Below are 25,100 nucleotides of genomic sequence, written 5' to 3' on the forward strand. Positions count from 1 at the left end.
CAGCCTGCAGGGTTGGGTCAGACCACAGTACTGTGGGTGTGGCCCACATGACATTCAGCTTCTCCAGAATCTCAGCTCCCTGGGTTCCTACACCCCACTGCTGCTGAGAGAACCTTCTAACCATGCCTGGGGATGAACAAAGCAGGGAGATATGCCTGAGCCTGCAGACAGCCTAGAACAATGATTCTGAGGTACAACTCCCATGGCCTCACATCACCGTGGGGAGCTTACAGTTCTGAATGTATACCTCAACCCATGGACCAACATTCCAGTCAAGAACTCGCCCGTCTCCTCTGAGGGTTTTGGAAACCTGCTCTGACATATTTCTTAACAACAAGCACCAGCCAGTGGGGAATTCCCATAGGAGCCACCTCCAAGAGGGGAGCCTGGTTTCATGATCAGATCACAGGAATGCAGCTGGGAGGACGGGGGATTCCACAGAGTCACAGCGGGACTGGAGCTGGGTTCGTTGTGTCTCAGCTAAAGGAGCTGGAGCCTGGGCTCTAAATCAGGAATCAGGCAAAAGGCTGCTGAGCTTGGGCTGTTTTCTCCCAGGAAGATACATTCAGAAATAAGCCCCAGTGAATAGATTCCTGTACAGCCCCTTTCATCCAGTGGGCTCCCTGCAGCCTGGGGAAGGCAGAAACCCCTTTGCTAGATGAGGAGCCAAGAGGTGCAACAACTCGCCAGGTCACCCAGGAGGTGGCCGAGCTGGAGTAGAACCCAGGAGTCCGGGCTCTCAGGCCCCCTATATAACCGCACTTCGTGTCTCCTAAGAAGCCAGAGAGAACTCTACTTGGATTGCTACCAAGCTGGCTGGAAAAGCACAGGCCGTGTGGGGCAGTGCTACGGTGCTTTAGAAATCAGCTTTTGTTAAAGGATTGAGGAGTTCGGAGTTCCACTGGGCCTGGCTCTGCATTCCAGGGTCAGCCTCCAGCACAGTCATGACTGTGACTGGTCCCATAGTCTTGGGGGACTCCCAGGGTTCAGGCTGCCCCACCACCACAGTGGCCCAGAGGGGAAGAGAATCCAGGGCCCCAGTTCCTCCAGCAGCTTGGGGCCTTGCTAGTCATAACGCTGACCCTGCCCAGCCTCACTCACCTGCTCGCCTGAACCCGGTCATCACTTCCATGACAGCAGCCTTTAGGCTAAAGGCCCCTGCCTGTGCTCCGTGCCACAGCATGGCAAACTCCCCCGACACGTGGTAAACAGCCAGCGGGTGGGCTGGATGCTGAAAACAGCAGCAGGAAGGTCAGTGAGACAACCCTGACCCCCAAGCTGCATGACCCAGCCCTGCCGAGTCCTGCAGTACTGGCAGCAAAGCAGGGGCTCAAGACAGGTTGTTCTGTAGCCACCGACTCTCAAGGCCTTGGGAGTTAGAGGGAGCAGTGTCTGCAGTGTGCCCTTAGCAACCCCACCCACGAGATCAGGATCTTCGGGGGGATGGCAGGTGCCACCACTTCACGGGCCGGTTGTCAGTGTTTGAATGGCTAGGGTTAGAAACACACAGCTCCAGTAACTGGGAGGATTCAGGGCAGAGCTTCCAAGCAGCAAGGCTTCCCATCCCAGATGGGCACGTTAACAAAACACCGGGGTCTAAGCAGCCTACCATTATCCCAGCCAGAGCAAGATGCTCCCTCTCCCCCAACTCACTCTATTGGTGGGAGCTACAGCAACATGCCCATGGGGAGCACGGTGCCGAGGAGCCTCCCCCTCGGGTAAATCGATTGGAAGGTGCTCCAGGGTCTAGGACTGTGCTGCAGCTTGTACACTGCTGCACTCCCGGCTCAGGGCCTTTTCTGCCCTCTGCTAGGCCCAGGGGATTGTCCCCTCTGGCTTTAGTCTCTTGGTCGAGCCCAATGCCCACTCTACAGCCACCCACTCTGTGCCCCATCTCCAGAGACAGTCCCTGCCAAACAGGGCTCACTTTGGCCTTGACATCTCTCACAAGGTCGAGGTAGGGCATCCCCGGCTTCACCATCAGCATGTCTGCTCCCTCCCGCACATCCCGGTCCTGCAAGGAGAGAACAGGTCAGGGCGGGGGCCTGTGAGAACAGCACAGGGACTGGGGGGTGGGGGGACCAGCGAGTCAGCCTGATGGCTGCAGCCCAGGTCCTGGCCCCAGTGGGAGGGGAGAGCCCCTTCCAGGGGACAGTCTGGTCTTCCTAGCACCCTTTGTGCTCCGCATGGCACCAGCAACAAACAGAGCACAGCTAAGGGCAGGCCAGCAGGAGCCATCCTGCAGTCAGCCCCACTCCCACACAGGAAGGGAGATGATCCCCTAGGCTGTGTGATATGAAAGGGATGACAGCGGGTCTGCGTTTCAAGGAGGAAGACCATGAGGGGAACGGTGCGCTTGCCCAGGCCAGCCGCCAGAGGCTGAGGCTCCTTCATGTTAGACCCAAACACAACACCCCCTCCCCACAGAGCTGGTGTTGGCTCAGCCCACTCACTGCTCTGTGTGACTGACAAACGTGAGCCATTGCAAGCTGGGTCAGAGGGGCTGAGCTGGGCTCATGGCCTCTGCAGGCCCTAGGATCTCTGGGCAAGCAGGGGCTGGAGCAGGAGACGGGGAAGCCTACTCAGCTCTTTGCTAGAGGATGGGTTTGCCTGAAAATGGCGGATGTGCATGGAGATTGTGGTTGTGACAAAAAGAGCAGCAGTAACATGCATAAGGCCAACGTGACAGCTACCAACAGCATCCTCTGCTGAGCTGAATCCTCAGGTCCACATGCCAAGTGAAGCCAGGAGAGGCCCAGCTGCTTGGCATTGCTAAGCTGGACAACCCGAGGAGTTAGCAGTCCCGCAGGTCGCTGCAGGAGATCCTCAACTGTTCCAGGCCAGAGCCACTCCTGGCTGCTCCCACCTCACAGCACCATGGGACTGCTTCCCTGGGCCCTGACTGGGCCCACCCTCCAGGTGAGGTGGGGTCTAATCGGTGGGACAGGCTTGCCCTGCTGCTGCCCAGGTTGTCCCAGGGGGCCCGAGGATCTGCCACACTGTGACGCCCATTCCTGTCATGGGAAGAAGTCAGGTCTTGGAGGGGAGCGGAGACCCACCTCCACACTCAGCCTGCAGGAGAGGGCAGCTCTTGGCACCTAGCCATGCTGGGAGTCACTCTGCTGCTGGACATTACTGTGACACCAACACCTACTGCCTAGGGCAGCTGGGCTGTGGGCCCATGGGTGCTGCCCCCTGTGGGCAGGCTCACTCACCACAGCTCGCAGGGCCAGGCCCCGGGCGCCTGGGGGAAGCTGGTAACATCGTCGGTCTCCGAATGCAGGTTTGGACAGCGCAGCGTCTCTGGGAACACAAAGGAGACGCCAGGCAGTAAAACAGCAGTCTGGCTTCAGAGAACTCCCAGGAACCAGCACCCCCCTCCCAGGAGAGCCTAGGCACCAGGCGACCTGCCCGTAGCGACCCCCTTGCTGGGGCAAAGCCGGGGGAAAGAGGTACCTTAGTAGCATCCCATCCCTCTCCCAATCCAGGAGGCAGCAGCTTGCTTAGCCACCCTGAAATCCCACCAGAGAGAACTCTGCCCTCCAGTGAGGCCTGGCGGCCTGTGACAAAGTGGGAATTTTTGTAATATTTTTATGAAGCCTGTGTGTGCATCAGTTTCCTTCATATTTTGCAAGGCTGCCCAGTTGAGGAGGGTGGGGAGCAGTTTGCTCTCAGGGCAGGTTAAGAGACGTAGGCGTGAATATTGCCTGGCTGTCTGAGGCTCTGCCTATATTACAGCTTATGTCGGCAAAACTTATGTCACTCAGGGATGTGAATAAACCACCCCACAGAGCAACATAAGTTACACCGACAGACGCGCCGGTGTGGACAGAGCTATGTTGGTCGAGAGCTTCTCTTGCCGACAGGCTCCGGCTGCTTGCAGGGCTGGAGTAGTTAAGCCGAGAGGAAAGTTTTCTCCCGTAGATTGAGAGCAGCTACATTAAAGAGCGTACAGTGGCGCAGCTGCACTGCTGTAAACTCTCAGGCCATGTCTACACTAGCGCTTATGTAGGCAAAACTTCTGTTGTTCAGGGGTGTGAAAAAAGCATCCCCCTGAGCGACGTAAGTTTTGCTGGCATAAGCACTGGTGTGCACAGCGCTGTAGGTGGGAAAGCCTCTCCTGACAACATAGTAGGACCGCCACTCATCGACCTGGTTTTATGATGTCGACAGGAGAGCTCTCGCCCATCGGCATAACGCGGCTACTGGCGTGATCTTACAGCAGCACAATTTGTAAGTGTAGACATGGCCTCAGTGTAGCCGTGCCCTAAGCCAGGCTGGGTCATTAAAAATGACTGGCCCGAGGACAATGGCAAATCCAATCAACATGACTGACACCTAGTAGGGAGGTAGATTTCCCCCCTCTCAGCTGGAGAACAAAGGACTGGGAGGTGTGAGGTGGAGGATAAGAGTTGGCTGCTGGAAGGAGTCTGGGCTCTCACCTGGGAACTGACCAAGGAAGTTGGATGGACACACACAGAGCTTCAGCAGTGGGGTTGACTACAGCTTGGCTGGGCTCTGGGCTGACCAGAATGGTCTGTGCTTTAACCTTCAATTCTCTCTGCCAACCTAAGGACTTCCTATGCTGTGTTCCAGCTGACTAATAAACCCAACTGATTTGACAGTGCTGTTTGAGGTCTGGTCTACACTACAGATCTATATCGGTATAACTGAAAAATCCATCCTCTGAGCGACATAATACCACCAACGTAACTCCCCGTGTAGCCAGCGCTATGTTGTCAGGAGAACTTCTCCTGGAGACAAAGCTATTGCCTCTAGGGGAGGTGGATTAACTAAGCCAATGGGAAATCTCTCTTCATTAAAACACTACAGCAGCGCAGCTGTGCCAATGCAGCGTTTTCAGTGTAGACGTGCTGAGTGTTACTGCAAACGCTCGCGGAGGTGCGTTAATCCCTGCAGAGCATACGAGTCTCTGCCACGAGTCTGTCTCAGGTGGACTTGCTGGACAGAGCTCCCGCCGTGCAGCAGGGGAGCTGATGGCTCAGAGGTCCAGTCTAAGGAGGTGGGGAGGCCATGTGGCTTACTTTGGAGGAAGAGTGAGACCCCAGCAGGTCTGGCACACTGCAGGGGTTCCTCCTAGAGACTGTTCCAAAGCTGGAGCACAGCACTGATCCCATAGATCTGTGACACAGCCCCGCCCCAGCAAGCGCACAGGCTGCAATAACACAGTCCATCACCCCCAGCTCCCCTAAGGCAGTGGTTCCCAAACTTTTTACCTCATACTCCCCAGGGCTGGAAGCAGGGTCACAGATGGGGTAAGGGAGCCTTGGCCTGGGGCTGAGGCTGGCAACGGGGGCTGGGGCCAGAAGTGGAGCTGGATGGCACCCCCCCCCCACTGAATGTTCCTCCATGCCCCCCTAGGGGGGGCATGCCCCACAGTTTGGGGACTTCTGCTCTAGGGTCTGGAATGAGTTAGTTCAGACCCCACTGTGACGTTGCACTCCACATGTTTTATGGAAATATGATAATGAGTGTGGCTATGATGTAACTGGAACATGCTTTATGCAAAAGGTCCCTTGTAAGGTATCATTACAAAATTTGTGATCTACTGAGTGTGCTCATCCTATTTGTATGAATGTATCATTCTTGGATCTGAAGCTAGGAATATGCAGCACAACTCTGAGGTCCTACTGTAATTATGCAAATCTCGCAGGACATGTGACCAAGTCACATGATACTGGAATTCATCTTAAACCTGGTGCTTTTGCATTTAGAAGGAGGGGTGGGAACCCAGAGAGAGATACAAAGGATTCCTTCCTTGCGCCAAACTATAGAAGGGGATGGAGGAGAACAAAGGGGTCTGCAGTCATTAGAATTCCCCTAGTTACAAGGGGAACTAACAAGGATTGTACCAGCGGAAAGGACTGGGCCCAGACTAGGAAGGATTCCAGTCTGTGAAAGAAGCTTATTGGAACATCTCTAAAGGTGAGATTTACCTGTATTCAGTTTCTTAATGTATTAGGCTTAGACTTGTGTGTTGTTTTATTTTGCTTAGTAACTTACTTTGTTCTCTCTGTTATTATTTGGAACCACTTAAATCCTACTTTTTATACTTAATAAAATCACTTTTGTTTATTAATTAACCCAGAGTAAGTGATTAATACCCGGGGGAGCAAACAGCTGTGCATTTCTCTCTATCAGTGTTACAGAGAGCGGACAATTTATGAGTTTACTCTGAATAAGCTTTATACAGAGTAAAATGGATTTATTTGGGGTTTGGATCCTATTGGGAACTGGGTGTCTGGAGATAGATGACCTGCTAAGCAGTTTTTGGTTAAAGTCTGCAGCTTTGAGGGCATGGACCAGACCTGGGTCTGTGTTGCAGCAGGTTTGCGTGTTTGGCTCAACAAGGCAGGGTTCTGGAGTCCCAAGCTGACAGGAAAAATGGGCTCAGAGGTAGTCTCAGCACATCAGGTGACAGTCCCAAGGGGGTCTCTGTGACCGAACCCGTCACACCCACCTCTCCCCACTTTTCTGAGCCAGAGCTCAGCCCTCAATGGACCTGCTAGCCCAGCAAGTTGGGACCATCCCCAACACTCCCTCTCTGGGGTGAGATGGGCTCTGTGCAGTTCTGCAGCAGTTCCAGTTGACTCCACACTCCCCCTCCTGCCCCAGGTGTCCCTACTTCAGAAGCAGCTCGCAGGGCTGAGAGCACTGACAAGAAACAGAGCTGAAGCCAGGTGGCAGGAGAAGTCATCTCCAGGCTTGGCAGGAGGAAGAGTGAATCTCTGTAGAGCTATACTCTGAGGGACAGATGAAAATCCCTGTGTGGGAGCAAATACTAGTCTGCCCTCCCCATCCCTTTCCTGGAGAAGGAGATACATTCCCCGCTTTACACATGGGGAAACTGAGACACAAAGCTCAGCGCAAGTTAGCGTGAGTCCCAGACCCAGAGCTCCGGAGTCTGTAGCCAGACAGCCAGCCCCCCCCCCCCGCCCTCAGACCAGCATTGCTGGAAACACAGGAGGAAGCAGGAACAGGGCACTTAACATATATTCCAGCACAGCCTTTGAAGCTGTGAAAGCACAGGTGTGCTGCTACAATGTGCCTCTGGGAACAGATACGACGATTAAGCTCACAGCAGGCAGAGGCCCTGTGACAGACATGGCTCTTAGCCCCAACTAAATAGCATGATGCACACACACCAACATCCTAGGTGGGAAAATATTTACCCTGATAAAAGAAATGTCCAGTAGTCGAAACTTATTGTTTCTCTCCTTTGCAAGTGTAAACTACTCTTGCGAAAGCTGGCGTCACCCCGACAGACCAGCCTCAATTTGGCATAAGAAAGGAGAAAGAGAACAAAGGAGTACAGAGGTATAAGTAGGGGACCTACAGCACCATGATTTTTGAGTGCTTTTCACTATCTATCTGCTGGTCAGATAAGTGACAGCCTCCCAAGGCTTCTGCAGCTAAGAGGGTCCCTACGCCTTGTCCCTTATTCGTCTTTCCGCGGAATTGAGTGACCGATCCTGGCTTGGCACCGCTGGAATCGAGAGATGCAAGGAGGGTAAGAAGCACCCACACCTGATCTCCTATCTTTAGTGTACACATATTTTGAAATAGAGCTCTATATTTTGTTTTCTTTCTTTGGGATTGTGGCTTCAGTTTTGTAACTTGTTTGTGTGTAACATCTCTACATTTAAATAAGTAGGCACTAGCAATTTTGTAACCACATGATTAGAATCTAGCTTAATAAATTTTGGTAACCATTTATGCATAAGCCTGACTTGTTTTCTCTGGTTTACTGTAAAGCAGCCAACACAATTAAAGAACCTCAGCCGTTTTGGCTCTAAAGCCTGGCCATTAGGTGAGAGTACTAAGAGCCTAGCGTTGAGTTGTGCCGCCTCCACGGGGCAAACTCTTGGGGCACCTGTCAGTCAATCCTGGCTGCCCGCTGCGAAGGAGCTCTGAGCTCTAGCAGTTAAAGTCACGGGTGTTTTTGAGAGGCTCTTAGTGCTGCCATTGGGGCACCTGTCAGTCAGTATTGACTGCCCGCTGCGAAGGAGCTCTGAGCTCTAGCAGTTAAAGTCACGGGTGGTTAGGACCTTGGGGCATCCGTCAGCCTAGCCCGGGCTGCCCGCCGAGAAGGGACAGTGCGTCCTAGCGGTTAAAGTCACGGATGGTATAAACGGGCATAGCTGGCACCTCACCAAACATCCTTGGCCGTCGGCTAACAGAAATTGGCGTCACGAACAGGATTGTGATATAGGCTGCACTACAGTAACACAATGAAACCAGTCATGATAAACACCACAGAATTCCCTGAGCTAGAGAAAAGTTTGACCCAAGAGGGATGGGGAAATCCTCTGTGGAGCAAAGAACTGCTGGAGAAATATTGGGGAAAACCAGCAGAGATCTGGCAGCATTTCTGTAACTGGAGAACTGCCTGCAAGATGAAGAAAGGGAAAGGAAAAGGTGCTTGTATATGGCTGCTTACTAACATTTGGCAAGCTGCCTGTAAGGATTATCATAGTCTGGCAATAGAATTTAATAGGCTGCAACAGGAAAGGGACACACTGCGCAAGGAATGCCAGAATTTAGATACCAGAGTAAGAACACTGAATAGGGATATGGAACATCTTCAGAAAAGATTACTTCCCTTAATTGAGAAAGAAGGGATAGAACGAAGGGAAAAGCTGGAGACTAAAACACGCAGTATCAACCGGGCTAAAGTTGAGACTGCTCTCTGGCTAGACCCTGAGGAATGGGATGGAGACATTTGGGATTCAGCAGATGAGTCCCCCTCCTCTGAGGAGGAAGATCCCTCTGTAAAATTAAGACCAGCTATCACACATCACAAATCAGAAGAACATGAGGAAAATTTGAGTGGGGCAGAGCTGGATGAAGAAGGGGATGACAATTATCCATCCACCTCTTCAAAAACAAAGAAGGGAGGTAAAAAGGGAAAAGGGAGTAAAGCTCCAACACACTTTACCAAAATTACCACCCGCCAATATACTCCCAAGGAGTTAAAAACAATCCAGGGAGATTTTGCTAAAAAGCCTGAGGAAGGTATAATAGAGTGGCTGGTCCGCCTCTGGGACACTGGGGGTGGATATATACGCCTGACAGCCCAAGAAACTGAGCGCCTTAACTTAGGTGCAGGAATATTCCTGGAACACTCAGAGGGGAACACCCCTAAAACACTTTGGTCTCTGGCTTGTCAATGGGCAAGAGGAATTTACCCAGCAGACCGAGATGAACCCACAGTAATGCACTGGACCAACATAGATGAGGTAAAAACAGCTCTATTAACTGTGGCTGTCATTAGCATGCTTGGCCAAAACCCTCAAGAGTTAGCCTATGAAAGCCCATGGGAGGGTCAGGTAGATGTAGATGATCTCAGACCCCTGCTTAAGGGAGTTCCGAGTAACCACAGGGCTATGGCACTGTCCCTTAGATCAGAAGCTGCAGCACATAACAGTACCTTTCGGGCACTGCTAAACCTTCTGGTGTCATACTTTAGAGAATTCGGAGACATCAGAGCACTGACAGGCAAAGCTAAGATGCGTTCCCTTCAGGGAAACAAGGGGGCACCATCTAAAGGACATAAAAACAAGCGAGAGCCAACCCAGGAGGAAAAGGAGCTTAGAGCCAAGTTGTGGAGACAATGTCTGGCTTTAGGTTATCCCAGAGATGTGATAAATGGACTGCCCACAGAGCGGCTAAAATTATTCACCACCTTTAAAAGAGCTGACTGGGAGACAACTCATGCTACTCCCAGTGCACCTCTGCAGCTCTCTCCTCCTCCCCCACCTGCAGACACCCGGTATACTCCATTGCTGCGGCAACTGCAAGAGTTACCAGAGCAGGGAAACTAGCTTGCGGGGGTCTATCTCCTCTCCTAATAAACCAGCTTAAATCCAAAGAGGAGAAAACAACAGCAAAAGACCCCCGGATACATGTAACTGTAAATGACAAACACATTATTCCTTTCTTAATGGACACAGGGGCTCAAAGGTCCATGATTAAGCAAGAAAGTTTTCAGGGCTCGCCACCTACTGGTGGAAAACAGGTACTCGTTACAGGGGTAAATGGCAGTACCATAACTTACCCATTAGTTAAGATAAAACTGGATATCCCCTTGCAACCCCACCATCAGCCCCGAAAATATGAGGTGATTTTGGGCAATGCCAACATACTGGGCATGGACGTTTTAAGAGGAAAGAAGGGAAGGATTAATGGGGAAAGATGGGCTTTTGGAGTCAGTTCTGTTCCTCATGCCACCCACCTGGAAGAGGAAAGCCCTCCCCACTATTCTGTAAACTTACTTAGCAGCGTGCCTGCTCTCCCGCCCTCAACAGTAACAAACATAAAGCAGTATAATGCCCCAGCTGAGGCCATAAGCCCTGTTACTGACCTGATCAAAGATTTGGAACAGCGAGGAATTTTAATTCGTACCCACTCTCGCTTTAATTCTCCTGTGTGGCCCATCAAGAAACCAAATGGCAAATGGAGACTCACTATAGACTATAGGAAGCTAAACAGTAACACTGGACCATTAACTGCAGCAGTCCCTAGCATAACAGATATTGTAAACACCATACAAACCTGGGATAAACCCTGGCTAGCAGTATTAGATGTAAAGGACATGTTCTTCATGGTCCCTTTGCAACCAGCTGACCAGGAAAGATTTGCTTTTACTTGGAAAGGTGTACAATACACTTTTACCCGAATGCCACAAGGGTTTAAACACTCACCCACTATTTGCCATGGGGCACTGGCAAAGGTCCTAGATGACCTTATACTGTCACCCAATGTACAAACTGTGCAATACATTGATGACATCTTAATAGGTGGGAAAACCCCAGAAGAGGTACAGGAGGCTATGAATCAAATCAAAGGAGCACTAGAAGCCCTTAATTTAGAGTTACCAGCTGAGAAATGCCAAGGTCCCTCCCAAGAGATAAAATTCTTAGGTACTGTATGGATGGGAGGTAGGAGGTCTGTGCCTAATGACACTGTGCAAGAGCTAAATCAGGCACCCTCCCCTGAAAGTAAAGATCAATTGAGACAGATTTTGGGAACCCTGGGGTTTTGGAGAAAACATGTACCTGGCTTTGCCATTATCGCCAGACCATTGTACAATTTGTTAAAGAAAAGGGCTGCCTGGGAATGGGCTCCTGCCCATGAGGAAGCCCTCAGGCAACTGATAGGGGAGATACACACCTATCAGGCTCTGGGTCCCATACATCCTGAAGCCCCATTCCATTTGTACCTAACTGTGGGAGCCACTGGAATGTCTTATGCTCTCTGGCAAGACAGTAACACTGCTCCCAGACGACCAATTCAGTTTGGTTCCACGTCATGGCAAGGGTCACAGGCTAACTACACGCCTTATGAGAAGATGCTTCTGGCAGCTTACACAGCCTTGAGAGAAACTGAGGAATTAACTCAGGATAAGGACATCACAATTCACACTCCTCTTCCAATCATTAAACCTATATTGGAAGGGAAAGAGTTACCACCTGGTGTAGCACAAAAGAGGACTATCCAAAGATGGGCACTTTACATACACCACAGGGTAAGGAGTGCAGACACTGCACAAAACCCCACTATGATTCAGGAATCCCTATGGAAAGTAGGAATGCCTGATGAATACCGCCTGCCTCCACAGCAGTCTCCCATTAAGGATGCTGCCCCATTTGATCCTTCTAAGCCTGAGGGAGTATGGTTCACTGATGGCAGTGCCAGGCTGGTCAAAGGAAAATGGAAGGGAAAAGCTGCAGCAGTGCCTGCAGACACCTCTGCAGCACCCCTAACTGCTGAAATTGATGGGTCAGCACAACTTGCAGAATTGGCTGCAATTAAACTGGCCTGTGAAGCAGGAGCCACCGCAGTATATACGGACTCCTATGCGGTATGGGCAGGTGCCACTCAGTGGATCACTAACTGGAAAAATAACCACTGGGAAATAGGAGGTAAACCAGTCTGGGGACTGGAATACTGGCAGTGGTTATATCAGCATGCCCTGCAACAACCCCTGTCTATAGGACATGTCTCAGCTCATCAGAGGAATAATACCCCAGCTGCACAGTTAAACGATTTAGCCGATGCAGCTGCCCAGCTCTTTACCACACAAGTAGAATGGGAACGCTTATATTCATGGTTACATGATAATTTAGGACACACAGGAAGTGATGAGTTAGTGCGGCAAGCACATATCAGGGGGTGGCCTATCACCCACAGACAGGCTAGAGACCTGGTACAAGCCTGCGCTATTTGTGCTGAGACTAGAAAACATATAGCAGAAGGACAAAGGTTTGCCAGGCTAAGAGATGGAAAAACACTATGGGCAACCTGGCAGGTCGACTATGTCGGACCACTGCCCACTACAAGGCAGAGGTGGAAATACATCTTGACTGGGGTAGAAATTGTTTCAGGGATTGGTTTTGCATATCCAACCCGATTGGCAACAGGGTTGTCCACAGTTATGGGACTAAACCGCTTAACAGCAATTGTCCCAATGCCTCAAGAAATCCAATCAGATAATGGTTCGCATTTTAAGAATAAACTTGTAAGGGAATGGACCCTTAACCATGGAGTCCAATGGACCTTCCACCTTCCATATCGACCTCAATCTAATGGCATGGTCGAGCGCTGGAATGGGTTGCTAAAGAATCACTTGAAGCCTACTGATGGCACATGGGGAGACAGACTGGACGAAGTGGTGCAGAGATTAAACAACAGACAGACTCCTACAGGAAGTCCAATCAGCAGGGGATTCTTCCCTACAGGGAAAGCTATCTCCCCTGCCAGAACACCACTGCACAGTTCCAAGTATGCTCCCGGAGATACTGTTGTGATTAAACACCCAGCCCTGGGAACCTTTACCTGCGTTTTGCACGCCTATAAAGAGAAAGGTGTATGGAGTGCCTTAAATGCTGATAAAAGGCTAATAACCATTACAGAGGCTTGGATCGCATCCAAGACCGGCTGACCATGTGATTTATTGCAGGAATGGTCCCATGGTTCCGAGCAACCTGCCAGCTAACCTGTCAGCAAAATGGATCATGCAGCAGACCTGTTTGATCACTAGAGACTACTATGGACTGTTGATATATTTGCCATTACTTATAATAGCAGGTGTAATTTTTGCTTTTGGTTTTAAAATAAGTTTTTAGCTAGAACACGACCCACCAGAGATATGTTCCTGCAAGCCCTCATGATCCTTCTGTTGGCTCCAGTCACCTTGGCAATACCAGAACATCCTCTTCGGGGAGCAATCCAAACCATCGCCTCAGTTGCTGGTGCTACAAATTGCTGGATGTGCACCTTGCTAGATTCAACCAATGGACTGGGAATTGAATTTGTACAACTACATGCAGTGGCTGAGAATGGACAAACCTCATGAATGCAATGGTTAGCTCAACACTTGGGATTCTCCCTCTCCCCGTTTTTACATTCGGTTGTGAATACTGTTTTAACCATTTTAATTATTGTAATTGATTTTTGTGTAACTTTATGTATTATGAAGCGTTTGATTCAAACTGCTCTTTCCTCCACGCAAATCAGATACCTAGAGCTAAAAAGGGATCCTACCCAATTCCGCGAACCCTCATCCTCTAATTTGGTTGTTGGGTATTTCTAGATTTCCCCAAGGAGGGCAAGAGGTGCTGGCATCACCGCCACCTTGCAATCTGGGATGTAGTGTGGTGCATCAGGGGGTGGAATGTAGCCAGACAGCCAGCCCCCCCCCGCCCTCAGACCAGCATTGCTGGAAACACAGGAGGAAGCAGGAACAGGGCACTTAACATATATTCCAGCACAGCCTTTGAAGCTGTGAAAGCACAGGTGTGCTGCTACAATGTGCCTTTGGGAACAGATACGACGATTAAGCTCACAGCAGGCAGAGGCCCTGTGACAGACATGGCTCTTAGCCCCTACTAAATAGCGTGATGCACACACACCAACATCCTAGGTGGGAAAATATTTACCCTGATAAAAGAAATGTCCAGTAGTCGAAACTTATTGTTTCTCTCCTTTGCAAGTGTAAACTACTCTTGCGAAAGCTGGCGTCACCCCGACAGACCAGCCTCAATTTGGCATAAGAAAGGAGAAAGAGAATAAAGGAGTACAGAGGTATAAGTAGGGGACCTACAGCACCATGATTTTTGAGTGCTTTTCACTATCTATCTGCTGGTCAGATAAGTGACAGCCTCCCAAGGCTTCTGCAGCTAAGAGGGTCCCTACGCCTTGTCCCTTATTCGTCTTTCCGCGGAATTGAGTGACCGATCCTGGCTTGGCACCGCTGGAATCGAGAGATGCAAGGAGGGTAAGAAGCACCCACACCTGATCTCCTATCTTTAGTGTACACATATTTTGAAATAGAGCTCTATATTTTGTTTTCTTTCTTTGGGATTGTGGCTTCAGTTTTGTAACTTGTTTGTGTGTGTAACATCTCTACATTTAAATAAGTAGGCACTAGCAATTTTGTAACCACATGATTAGAATCTAGCTTAATACATTTTGGTAACCATTTATGCATAAGCCTGACTTGTTTTCTCTGGTTTACTGTAAAGCAGCCAACACAATTAAAGAACCTCAGCCGTTTTGGCTCTAAAGCCTGGCCATTAGGTGAGAGTACTAAGAGCCTAGCGTTGAGTTGTGCCGCCTCCACGGGGCAAACTCTTGGGGCACCTGTCAGTCAATCCTGGCTGCCCGCTGCGAAGGAGCTCTGAGCTCTAGCAGTTAAAGTCACGGGTGTTTTTGAGAGGCTCTTAGTGCTGCCATTGGGGCACCTGTCAGTCAGTATTGACTGCCTGCTGCGAAGGAGCTCTGAGCTCTAGCAGTTAAAGTCACGGGTGGTTAGGACCTTGGGGCATCCGTCAGCCTAGCCCGGGCTGCCCGCCGCGAAGGGACAGTGCGTCCTAGCGGTTAAAGTCACGGATGGTATAAACGGGCATAGCTGGCACCTCACCAAACATCCTTGGCCGTCGGCTAACAGGAGTCCTACGTTCAAATTGCTTGGATCTGCAGGCCAAGCACAAACCCTTTGGGGTTAGACACGGAGCCCGGCCAACACGCGGCTCACACTCACCCCTGCCCTTGGAGACACTCACCTGAAAGGGCCATAGAAACAGGAAGCAAACTTGGCGCTGTAGCTCATCACAGAGACCTGCAGGGGGCAGGAGAGACATGGCAGGGACACCACAGTTGCCTCCCAGCCCAGCGTGGAGCTGGGGGAGAAAGTCTCTGCTGCAATTCTCTTGTACTGTTTTCCAACCCCCCAGGCAGGAGCCCTGGCATCACCCCTCCTCCTCATCCACAGGCATGCCCTTCCCATCCACTGGAAGCCCCTCCCTGTGGCCCCATGGAAGCTACCACCGGACACCCCGGCCTACCACTGTGGAAAGCAGGGAGCGCCCTTCTCCACAGGCCCTGTCCGTACCATCTCCCCTGCGCTATGCACACAGGTCCAGCTGTGACATCGCTCCATACTGAGCCCGGACCGACCCCGGCGTGCGTGCTGCCCCTGCCCACCTTGTTGCCCATGTTATTGGAGATCAGAGCCTCTTTCATGGCTGCGATGCGTCCGTCCATCATGTCCGAGGGGGCCACGATGTGGCATCCTGCAGGGAGAGAGCACGGGCACTGAAGAACTGCAAGGAGCAGTCCCTGCTCCAGAAGCCATTCCTGGCCATGGGGGGGGGCTCAAAATTGATGTCCCAGCAGCCAGGACCTGCTGGAGGAGAGCAACTGGTTCAGACACCCCAGTGCCAGGAGCTGCAGGTGGAGTCGAGGGGAGATAGGATGGGCTCACAGCCCTCAAGGAGAGACCAGCGCTGCTACCCCCCTCAGCACTGCTCAGGTATGTTCCTGGTAGGGCCAACAAGCAGGGTGAAGCCAGGCAGCCAGCAAGAACCCACTGCTGCTGGGAACCCCTCTCACCTGCCTTAGCATAGGCTAGTGACACCTCTGCCAGCCGCTGGCAGCTGGCCTCGTTCTGGATGGTGCCATCCTTCCGCAGGATCCCTGCAAGACAAGCCCAGGGTTAGACGGGGAGCACAGAGCATCAGCCAGAACTGCCAGGAGCCCTCTGCACAGGAGCCACTGGAGAGGGGAGAGAGCCCCATGCCACACCCAGCTCTGCAGGATTGCAGGGTGTGACTGGGCGGGGGGAGCAGGTTCCTGGAGACGGCTGAAATCTGGTGCGGGGTTTGGCACAGCCTGAGGTGAGGACCAAGAAGACCAAGGCCCTGCCGGCTGGAGGTGGTGTGTCCATCCCAACTGCTGAGGGAGCAGAGTTAGGACAAAGTGGGGGGGGCGCAGTGGTCATGCTGGGGAGGGAGGGCCCTGGCAGGCAGAGCCCAGAGAACTAACTCTCACACCTGGCTGTGGGACCACGTGTGAGGAGAATGGAGTGGCCGGCCGTGCATCGTTCAGTCACTGCAGCCTTTGATCTAATTCTGCCTACCCCCCCAGGGTCCCCTGGCCTCCACGCTCAGTGCCCTGGCATAGCCAGCACATTGCACCACGAAGTCATGTGCGGACAGGGGGCAGGGCGCATCCCCAGCAAAGAGCCCACTAGCTGAGCACACACCAGCGAGGCCCTTCCTCCCCTCCCAGCCGGCAGCCTGGCTCATCTCGTGGCCATCGATCCATGCAGAGGAGGGTGGGTGGGTGGCTGCCCTGGTGCTCACCGCAGTGCCCGTGAGAGGTATAGGGGCACAGGCAGACGTCACAGGCAATCAGCAGCTCTGGGAAAGAGGAACAGATCTTCTTTATGGCCTGGATGGCTGGGGTGTTCTCAACGTCGGCAGCCGAGCCCCTTTCATCCTGCAGGGGGAAGAGATGCTCCCCTGTAAATCCACAGGGCCAAAGGCCTCACCTCTCTGCCGGGTCCCCTTGCCCCACACAGAAACGCAGACCCCGCATGGGCATGAAGGTGCAGCTGCTCTGCACACAGCTGAGGGTGTAGGAAGGAGGGTCCCACATCCTGTTGGAACTGAAGCCTGGAAAGGGCCCAGGGAGTTTTTGGAACAGCAAGGGATCAGATGTGGATTTACATCTCATCCCAACGCCAGCAGCTCCCCCAGTGACTGGTGGAGAGCGTGCTCCCTATTGAGCCATCCACCCTGTTCCCACAGCACAGTACTGCCCCCTAGCACCACCCAGGTGTCAACACTACGGGTGAGCGCCCCCTACTGAGTCATCTGCACCTCTCCCTGCAGCGCCGCACCGGGTGGCACTGGGGTCAGCACGGACGAGGACAGCATACTCCACAGCCACCCATATCACTTGGGATGGACCGGGGAGGTCTCCCATCCAAGTGCTGTCCTCTCTCTACCCTGCTTAGCTTACAAGATCTGACAAGCCAGAGCCCAAGATCTCAGAGAACAAGTGAAAATGCAACTGAAGGACAAAGCCGGTGACTATGAACCTCCCAGCTGATCTGCCCCCAATCCCTCAGTTCTACCTGTGCCCCTGCATTAAACACCCCTGTGACCCTTCACCCCCAATCCCTCAGTTCTACCTGTGCCCCTGCATTAAACACTCCATAACCCTTCACCCCCAATCCCTCAGTTCTACCTCTGCCCCTGCATTAAACACCCCTGTGACCCTTCACCCCCACCAACCTTGGGGACTTTAGTGGGGACGCCAAAGATCAACACGCACTTCAGCCCCTCGTCCACTAGGGGGCGGAGCATCCCCTCCAGCTTGTTGACTCCATACCTAGAAGAACACAGGTGTGGGGGTGGTGCTGGAGGGCAACCCCAGTGCTCCTCCCACCCACAAATCAGCCGGGGCTCTGAGCTAGGTTAGTGCACGCAGCCCCTCGGCAGGCCAGGCACTGCTGGGCAGGCTGCTACCCACAGGCAGCCCGGGTGCCAGACCAGTGTCCCCGAGCAGGGCCATTCCCAGGGCAGCGCACCTCTCAAACAACAAGGATCCCCAAGAAGCAGCCCCCACACAGCCCAAAGGGCTGCGACTAGCCGGGCGTGGCCCTGCCCATCATTAACCCTCCTCAGTGCCAAGGCCAAGTTCCCTCTCTTCCGGGGAGGCCTGTGTAGCCAGCCCTCAGGCACTGCAGGGTACTGGGCCTCTCACCATGCCACCCAACAGGGAACTCCTGGCACCTGCTGCCAGGCTGGCCTTGCCCCCAGCATAGGGAGAGCTGCATGTGTCTCCCACTCTGCCCACAGAGGGTCAGTGCCGACTCTCCCATTCTCCTCCCCCATCCCAGAGGGGTTTTTCACGGCCATTCCTGCCCTGCCAGTGCTGTTGCGTGGAGGTGCCTGGATTGGGGGGGGGCGGGGGGGAAGGGGGGGGTCCTGGTGAACACTCCATGCTCTCCCCCTCCCCACCTTCCCCCGCACCGGCCTGGCCAGGGGACAAGGCCAACACTCAGTGACTTTTACCCTGTCCTTGCTTCCTGAACGGGGACAGGGCAGGTTTCAGTCCCACTTAGTGAAGAGCTTTGCAGGCAGCTGAGCATTCAGCAAGAGCAGATGCCTCTGGAGATCTTGGGAGCAGCTGTGGGAGGAGCAGCCTGGAGCCTTATCTGGGGTTCCCAAGGGGCAGGGGGCAGTGGCAAGGCTGGCTGGCCGTTCTATCTGCTGCCTGGGGACGAGCCCAGCGCGAGGGCTCTGCCCTGGGACGCTCCATTATCTCCCCGTTCATTACAAGGCCCTGCCCAGCCTCACACTTGCGGCTCAGCTCTACACGACTTCGGCTCTGGAGGTAGGACCAGCAGTGCCAGGAAATGCATGGAGGGCGTCTGTGGGAGCCACCACCCCACTGGGGGGGAAGGGGGGGTGGGGGAGAGGTCTCAGAGGGTTGCCCTCCGTCCTGACAGTGAGCGGGACCAATTCCCCAAGCCCAGCAGCGCCGCTGCTGGCAGAAAGGCCCAGGGCATGACAGGGCAGAAGGCACTGCCCTTGTTCAGCCCCAGCTCCTGCCACCAAGGTCCCCCAGACTTAAACGGGCAGGGATTTTATTCTAAAAACCCCAGCCCCCAGCTCCCACCTTGCCACTGCCCACTTCTCAGGCACGACATCCCCCTCCACAAGTGCCAGGGGAGCCAGGCCAGAGCCCTGCTGACAACAATGGCAGCCTCCGAGCATGGCTGCCAGGAGCCTGGTAAGATCCATGGCTCGGCCAGGGCCAATGCGCTCTACGGGAAGAGCAGCCTTAAAAGGGAACACCTGCTGCTACTGGAATTAACTGGTGCATTATGGGAATTCCTGGTAGCTATCCCATAGTGCCCCAGTGAGTGCTCACAGTTGGAGGTGTATTCTCAGTTCATCCTCCCGTGTCCTTGTGCAGCTCCCAGAATCCCTCCGGCTGCTGGGTGCCATGCGCATCCCCAACATGGAGGCAGTGGGGGCTCCGTTGTCCTTGGCTAGACCCAGATGGAGGACACAGAATGGCCAATAAAAGCCCCCAACCCTGACCCCTGCAGCCTGGAGCTGGGCAGTCTCAGGCCCCGTCCCTTGAGATAAGGTGCACGGCAGGGAGCACTGTCCGGATTGCAGAACAGCCCTAACACAAGGATCTCCGCAGACTCCTACCTGGCCTGTCCGGGGAGGCTGGCGATTGGCTCCACTGCGTCGGGGCTGTCACTGGGGAGTCAAACAGGACAAACAGCCAGTGAGAGTTGGGCTCTCCACAAAGTGAAGCTGCAAGCAGGGAGAGCCCCGTGACCGGATATGTCGGCTGTGTGTAAAGTCGGGCAGCTGAGCGAGCGAGTCAGAGATTGGGCTCAGCCATTCCCTGCACCAGCTGCTCAGTTCCCAGAAACACAGCGTCCGGGGCCCAATGCCAGGCAGCTTCCTTCTCCCTGGGGGCCTGGGAGTGCTGGAGAGCAGCAGGAACAGGCATCCCACCCCCTTGCCACTCCAGTCCCAGAGCAGGAGCTCTGCAATGAGCCGAAGCATCATCCACCTGGGGGCCAGCAGCTTAGACCTCAACGCTGCAGTGCAGAGCCACCGGGAGCTCACCAGAGAGCAGAACAAGGCCATGCAACAGCAGGGCCAAGGCAGGTTACAAAGGGAGCTCTCCGGCTCCCTAGGGGTTACAGTCTCAACTTCCTGAGCCTGATCCGCAGGGTCTCATGCTGCTCTTGGGGGGACGGAAGCGGGGAGAAGAGAGGAGGAAGCCCCGACCCCAGCCGCACACGCTGCATTCCCCTTGCAGCTGGGAGGGCCAGCAAGCTTCGTCCCAAGTGCCACCTTAAGAGTCACCGCAGCGGGCAGAGACCAGCGCTTGGCCAGTTCTGCCTCCAGAGCTAGCTACAGAGGACCATCTGCATGGGCTCTTCCCAGCACAGGCAGAGAACGTCACTGCCCAGGAGAGCCCAGCCCTGAGAGCAACCAGGCCAGGTTTACCCCGAGCCCCAGAGGCTGTGGCAGGTGCCACTCAGGGAGGGGCTCACAATGAAGCAAATTCACAGCCTGGTGAACCGTCCAAGAGACAGATGTCACGGCGTCACCAGGCGATGCTCTGGAACTACTCCCTATGAAGCCAGTCAGGACTCTGGGGGAGCCTCCTCTCTGTGAGCAGACTGTCTCCAGGGCAAGAAGCTTACACAGCTTCGATGTTTCTGGGTCTGACCTCAGAGCATTCAGCTGTGCAGCCATAGAGAGGGCTCTTAAAAGGCTGGAGCCGGATCTATTTGGGCAGCGCTTCATTGTTACATGGACCACGCACCCTGGCGTGGCTGCACCAGATGAGGACTTGCTGTGGGAAGCCAGAGGGCCCTGCACCCTGACTCTCAGCCAGCTGGTAAAACAGAAGGTTTATTAGTCGATAGGAACACAACGTAGGACAGGAACTTGTTAGCACAGAAATCAGTGACTTTCAGCCAAGTCCATCTTGGGGGGAGGGGAGCCCAGGGCCAGGGCTCTGGTTCTCCCTCTGTGCAGCATCTGTGCAGGAGCAACCCCCACAAAAGTCACACACCCTTATTCCCACCACCTAGATACTGGTGCAATACACTGAGGGGAAACTGAGGCACACACAGCATTCATACAAAACAGTAACGCTCACATAACAAGAGAAAATCCGCACTTTGTCACACCAGATTCCACAGGGGTCATGGCCTCATTGAAACACAGCATGCTGAGGAGGGGATGTACAGCTCCAAGCCTGCCAGCGTCCCATAGACCACATCAGAAACCGCCCCCAATGGGCAGTGCATGCAGACAGGCTCTGCCGCCCCAGGACAGACATCTCAGCTCAGCAGCCCTGGCATTTCTGGGAGGGTTAAAAAACCGCCCCAGGGGAGGCGCCAGGCCGGTCACAGATGACAAGCTGATTCAGGTCCAGGGAAGGGTGGCAGTGAGCAGTTTCCCCTCGGAGACAGAGGTTACTATGGGGTGACATGCCCATGGCCACTTCCGCAGCGAAGGGAATTCAGAGCAGCTGCCCTGCCCCTCCCATTGCACACTCAGCCAAAGGCAGGATGCTGGTGTAGAGGGACCACGGCTCTGCTCAGGATGGCAGCTCTCACGTCCCTAGGTGGGTGGCTTGCAGACTCAGGGGTTGTACACTAGCCGGGAGCTGCTGCCCCTTTGTGTGACCTCCTCTGAAGCAAGGAAACTGCTCCACGGGCTCTGTCTGTCCCCAAGAGATCTCCTCTCGCCTTCCCAGCTGGGAGCACAGGCTCCAGCCCTCACTTACGTGACAAAGATGGGGTAGATGAGGTTAGAGGCATCGAAGGCCGTGGCCGAGGTCTGCCAGGAGCGCAGCACAGGGTGGAAGTAGCCACTGTGAAGCACAGACTGGGCCTGCATCCTGGAAACTCAGCAACGGGCTGTGAAAGAAGAGCCTGAAACACACAAGGAGAAACAGCAGTTTAGAGGCTGCACCCCAGGGAGAGTCACTGAAGCAAGTGCCTCAAGCCCTCAAGGCTCCAGGCAGCCTCTGACAGGCTGTGCCCCGTGGGAACACACGAGCACTACATGCGGGCTAAGCAAAGGGCTTCCACTGCTTCCCTCAGGAGACAATTCCACAGTTCAGTCAACAGCAACTGATACTCAAGCCAAGCTTTCCTGTGATTTGCCATGTGGACAGGGCACTGGGCTGGGAGCCAGGAGACCTGGGTTCCAGAGAGACTCTGTGCCTCGGTCTCCCATCTGTAAAACATGGATGATACTCACCCGCCTCTGCAAAGAGCTCAAAGATCTCTGGGTGAAAAGGTGAATTATTCAATCCATCCACATCTGTCACCACCAACCACCCCTGGCTGGCTGTCAGAGCAACACCACACCGTGTCTCCACTCCTTGAACTCTGCAGAAGGCACTTGGTGACACCTCCCACTTGAAAAGCCCGTCTGAGTCTGGAGAAGCTGGGTCAAAGAATCCAGCTGTGATGGTCTCGCTCAAACATACTTAACCCTTCAGGGACTGCTGATGCTGCAGGAACATCTCCCCAGACCAGCACCATTCATGCACCAGTGACGCTAATTCCTGTATCCGTTAGTTACCCAGTCCCAGGTAACAGGGACAAAAAGGAACTGAACTGCCGGCTCACAGGACCAAGACCCACGTACTGCTCCGGAGGTATCCGCACACCAGTCCCACCACGTGCTTTCAGCTCTGGTTAGTATGGCGATTTAGGTCATGCAGATCACGTTCTTCCCATGGCCACCTGGCTTCTCTCCTACAGCAATCACAACAGGGCTTCAGCAGCTGATCTGCCACAGACTGCTAGAGCTGCAGGAGGCAGAACACAGTCACTTCTAGCTCTACATGTTCTTGAGAGCGTGGCTGACAACATCAATTGATGACTGAAGGAGGAAGTAAAGAGCATGAGAATCCGATCAGCAGCATTATGGTCCGATATCTGGCAAGCCACTACAGCTAGACAGCAACCTCCCCAGGAATCCCCTTCCGAAGGTTCTCAGGCAGATAAACCATCGCTACCAGCCCTGCCGTCCAACCTTCACACGGTCACTGGTCCCTTGGCCTAGCAGTGCTTCCTGGCCTGAGTCCAGGGCTGGACACTGCCCATCCCAGAGCCCCTCCAGCGGGGTTATCAGTGCCAGACCCTTCTGCAAAGGCTGTATTTGCGTCAGGGAGGAAAAGCAGAGGCACCCCCTCAAGCAGACATGTGGATACTGCAGCCCGGATATTCCTGTGAGAAGAGGAGGCTCTCACGGGCGGGGGTCCCCGAAGGAGCCAGGAGAGGCAGGCTGAGTGCAGTGACTGCCGCACACAAGACGCCTGGACAACGACCGCTGGTTTGCTCAGCGTGGTGGTGGAGGCAGCTGCCAGCTCTGAATAGCTATCCAACAGGCAGGCTCCGAAGCTGCCAGTGCTGGTGAGCTGCAATGGGCCAGGCTGACACGACATCCCGTCTCCTCCCGTCAGTGCCATGGTGGGAACTCCCCACTCCACGTCCATTAACACAGCACCGGACACGGAGCCGCACAGCTCCAGGGAGAGGCTACATCCCTCACAACCCTCGGCCCCAAGAGAACCCCAAGATGCAGCAAGAATGAGGCTGCCAGCGTCCAGCTGTGCACAAGCCAGCCCCTCAAGATCCAGGGGGACCTGCCCAAGCCCCCTCAATCCTCCACCTCCCGCATAGCCACAGAGGGCAGCTGTGCACAAAGGGCCTTCTGCTGCCAGTCAAAGTGACCTTGGCTAGTCCTAGAGGTCACACTGCCTCCAGCACCCAGGGCAAAACAGAACCTTGGGTAAGTGCCAGGAGCAGAATGACTGAGCTTGTGTTAGAGAATCTGGAGCCCAGCCAGTAAGAGAAAGAAGCAGATGTGAAAACCAGAGACCAGGCACTGACAGTGAAATCTATCTATTTTTACCCTCCCACCCATGAAGACAGTATCCAAGACCCTTCCTTGTAAGATCGACAGCAACTGCGTAGTCCCCTGCGGACCTCCAGGATTTCATTTTCAGGGTTGAAACTCTGCTTGGGGTAGAGATTTTGTTTCTGAAATAAGAGTTAGAAAAGACTGACCCAGTCAGCATGGCCATGCCAGGCCCACGCAGGATCGTGCCCTACACCAAGCACTTGGTCCCTTCCAACAGCATGGCCCAGACCACTTCTTTGACAAGCAATCCCACAGATCTTTCCCCATGCTCCGATTAAGCTCTCGCGTAAAGATGAGCAGGAGCCAACTAGCCCCTATCTGCTAAGGGCTGTGTTTGGGAGGTTGAGTTCTAGTCTATGCCAGCCTTTTGATTACCTTGTGCTCCACCCAGCATCTGTCGTCTCCAGCTTTGTCTGGACTATGATTTAGTGTTTTGTGGCTGGATTGTCGTCTCTTCTAGAATTCTAGTCCAGACAAAGCAATTGTACTCTAGCACATGCTGAACCAGCTAAGTCATAGCCTAGCCTGCCAGCTCCTAGGCGCAGTGCTGAGAGCATACAGCACCCAGCGCACTGGGCTCCAATCCCGGGGTGGGCCTGTGGGCACGCCCAACACGAACACAGCCATGGGGTTCCTGCCTTTGCTGTCAGCAGCAAAGCACTGAATAGCCATGACGAACCCGGCAGCGAAGCGCTCCAGGTAAGGACCTGACAAGCCAATCCCCAAAGAGTTGTGCTGCGTGTGGAGTCACCGGGAGAGGAGAACAGACGCTCCCTGGAGCGGCTCTCACAGCCACAGGTCCTGCCCTCGCTGCGGGCAGCCAGACCGTAACTCTCAGCGATGTTACCAACTTACTGCTGCAGGAAGCAGCCCCGGCAGATCGACTCATCCACAGAAGGCGGGAGGATAGTAGGGAAGCCTGGAACCCGCAGCTACGTTGCATTCCAGTTCTGCCTCATAAGGGAGGGGATATGGGACGCAGAAGCTCAGCTCATTTGGAGAATGACGGTGCAACGGGGCTTTAAGAATTCACCCCTTGGCTGTAAAAGGCTGGAGGAGCCAGAGAGACAAGAGGGGGCAGAGCCTCTGGAAAAACCAGACTGAGCAGCTGCTCAAAGGCCTTTGCTCAGTAAAATAACTGTGCCTAGAGCAGGTGGCCCCAAAAGGGGATGTGCGGAGGCTTGCAAGGGAGAGGGAGGAGTAGGGACTGTCTGGGTGCTATCGTCATGTCTGTATTAAGGCCTTGTCAAGGACAGTTCATAACCAGACTCAGCTGCATGGGAAATGCCGGCCCATCAC

The 25,100-nt window shown here is 53.9% G+C and overlaps 1 protein-coding gene across 1 annotated transcript in view; it reads right to left on the reverse strand.

The window, feature by feature from the left end:
• ALAD (aminolevulinate dehydratase) overlaps positions 1–25,100 on the reverse strand; it is a 36,918-nt gene that overhangs the window by 3,164 nt on the left and 8,654 nt on the right. The window contains exons 2-11 of the mRNA XM_084650193.1: positions 21,649–21,796; positions 19,539–19,589; positions 17,604–17,700; positions 16,668–16,803; positions 15,916–15,999; positions 15,508–15,596; positions 15,087–15,142; positions 3,216–3,303; positions 1,928–2,014; positions 1,102–1,231 (exon numbers count right to left, since the gene is read on the reverse strand). Coding sequence (XP_084506319.1) covers positions 1,102–1,231; positions 1,928–2,014; positions 3,216–3,303; positions 15,087–15,142; positions 15,508–15,596; positions 15,916–15,999; positions 16,668–16,803; positions 17,604–17,700; positions 19,539–19,589; positions 21,649–21,761 — 931 coding nt within the window. The 5' untranslated portion in view covers positions 21,762–21,796. The remainder of the gene's footprint in view (positions 1–1,101; positions 1,232–1,927; positions 2,015–3,215; positions 3,304–15,086; positions 15,143–15,507; positions 15,597–15,915; positions 16,000–16,667; positions 16,804–17,603; positions 17,701–19,538; positions 19,590–21,648; positions 21,797–25,100) is intronic.

The sequence above is a fragment of the Lepidochelys olivacea genome (genome assembly GCF_965140295.1).
Source record: "Lepidochelys olivacea isolate rLepOli2 genome assembly, chromosome: 16".
Lineage (NCBI taxonomy): Eukaryota > Metazoa > Chordata > Testudines > Cheloniidae > Lepidochelys > Lepidochelys olivacea.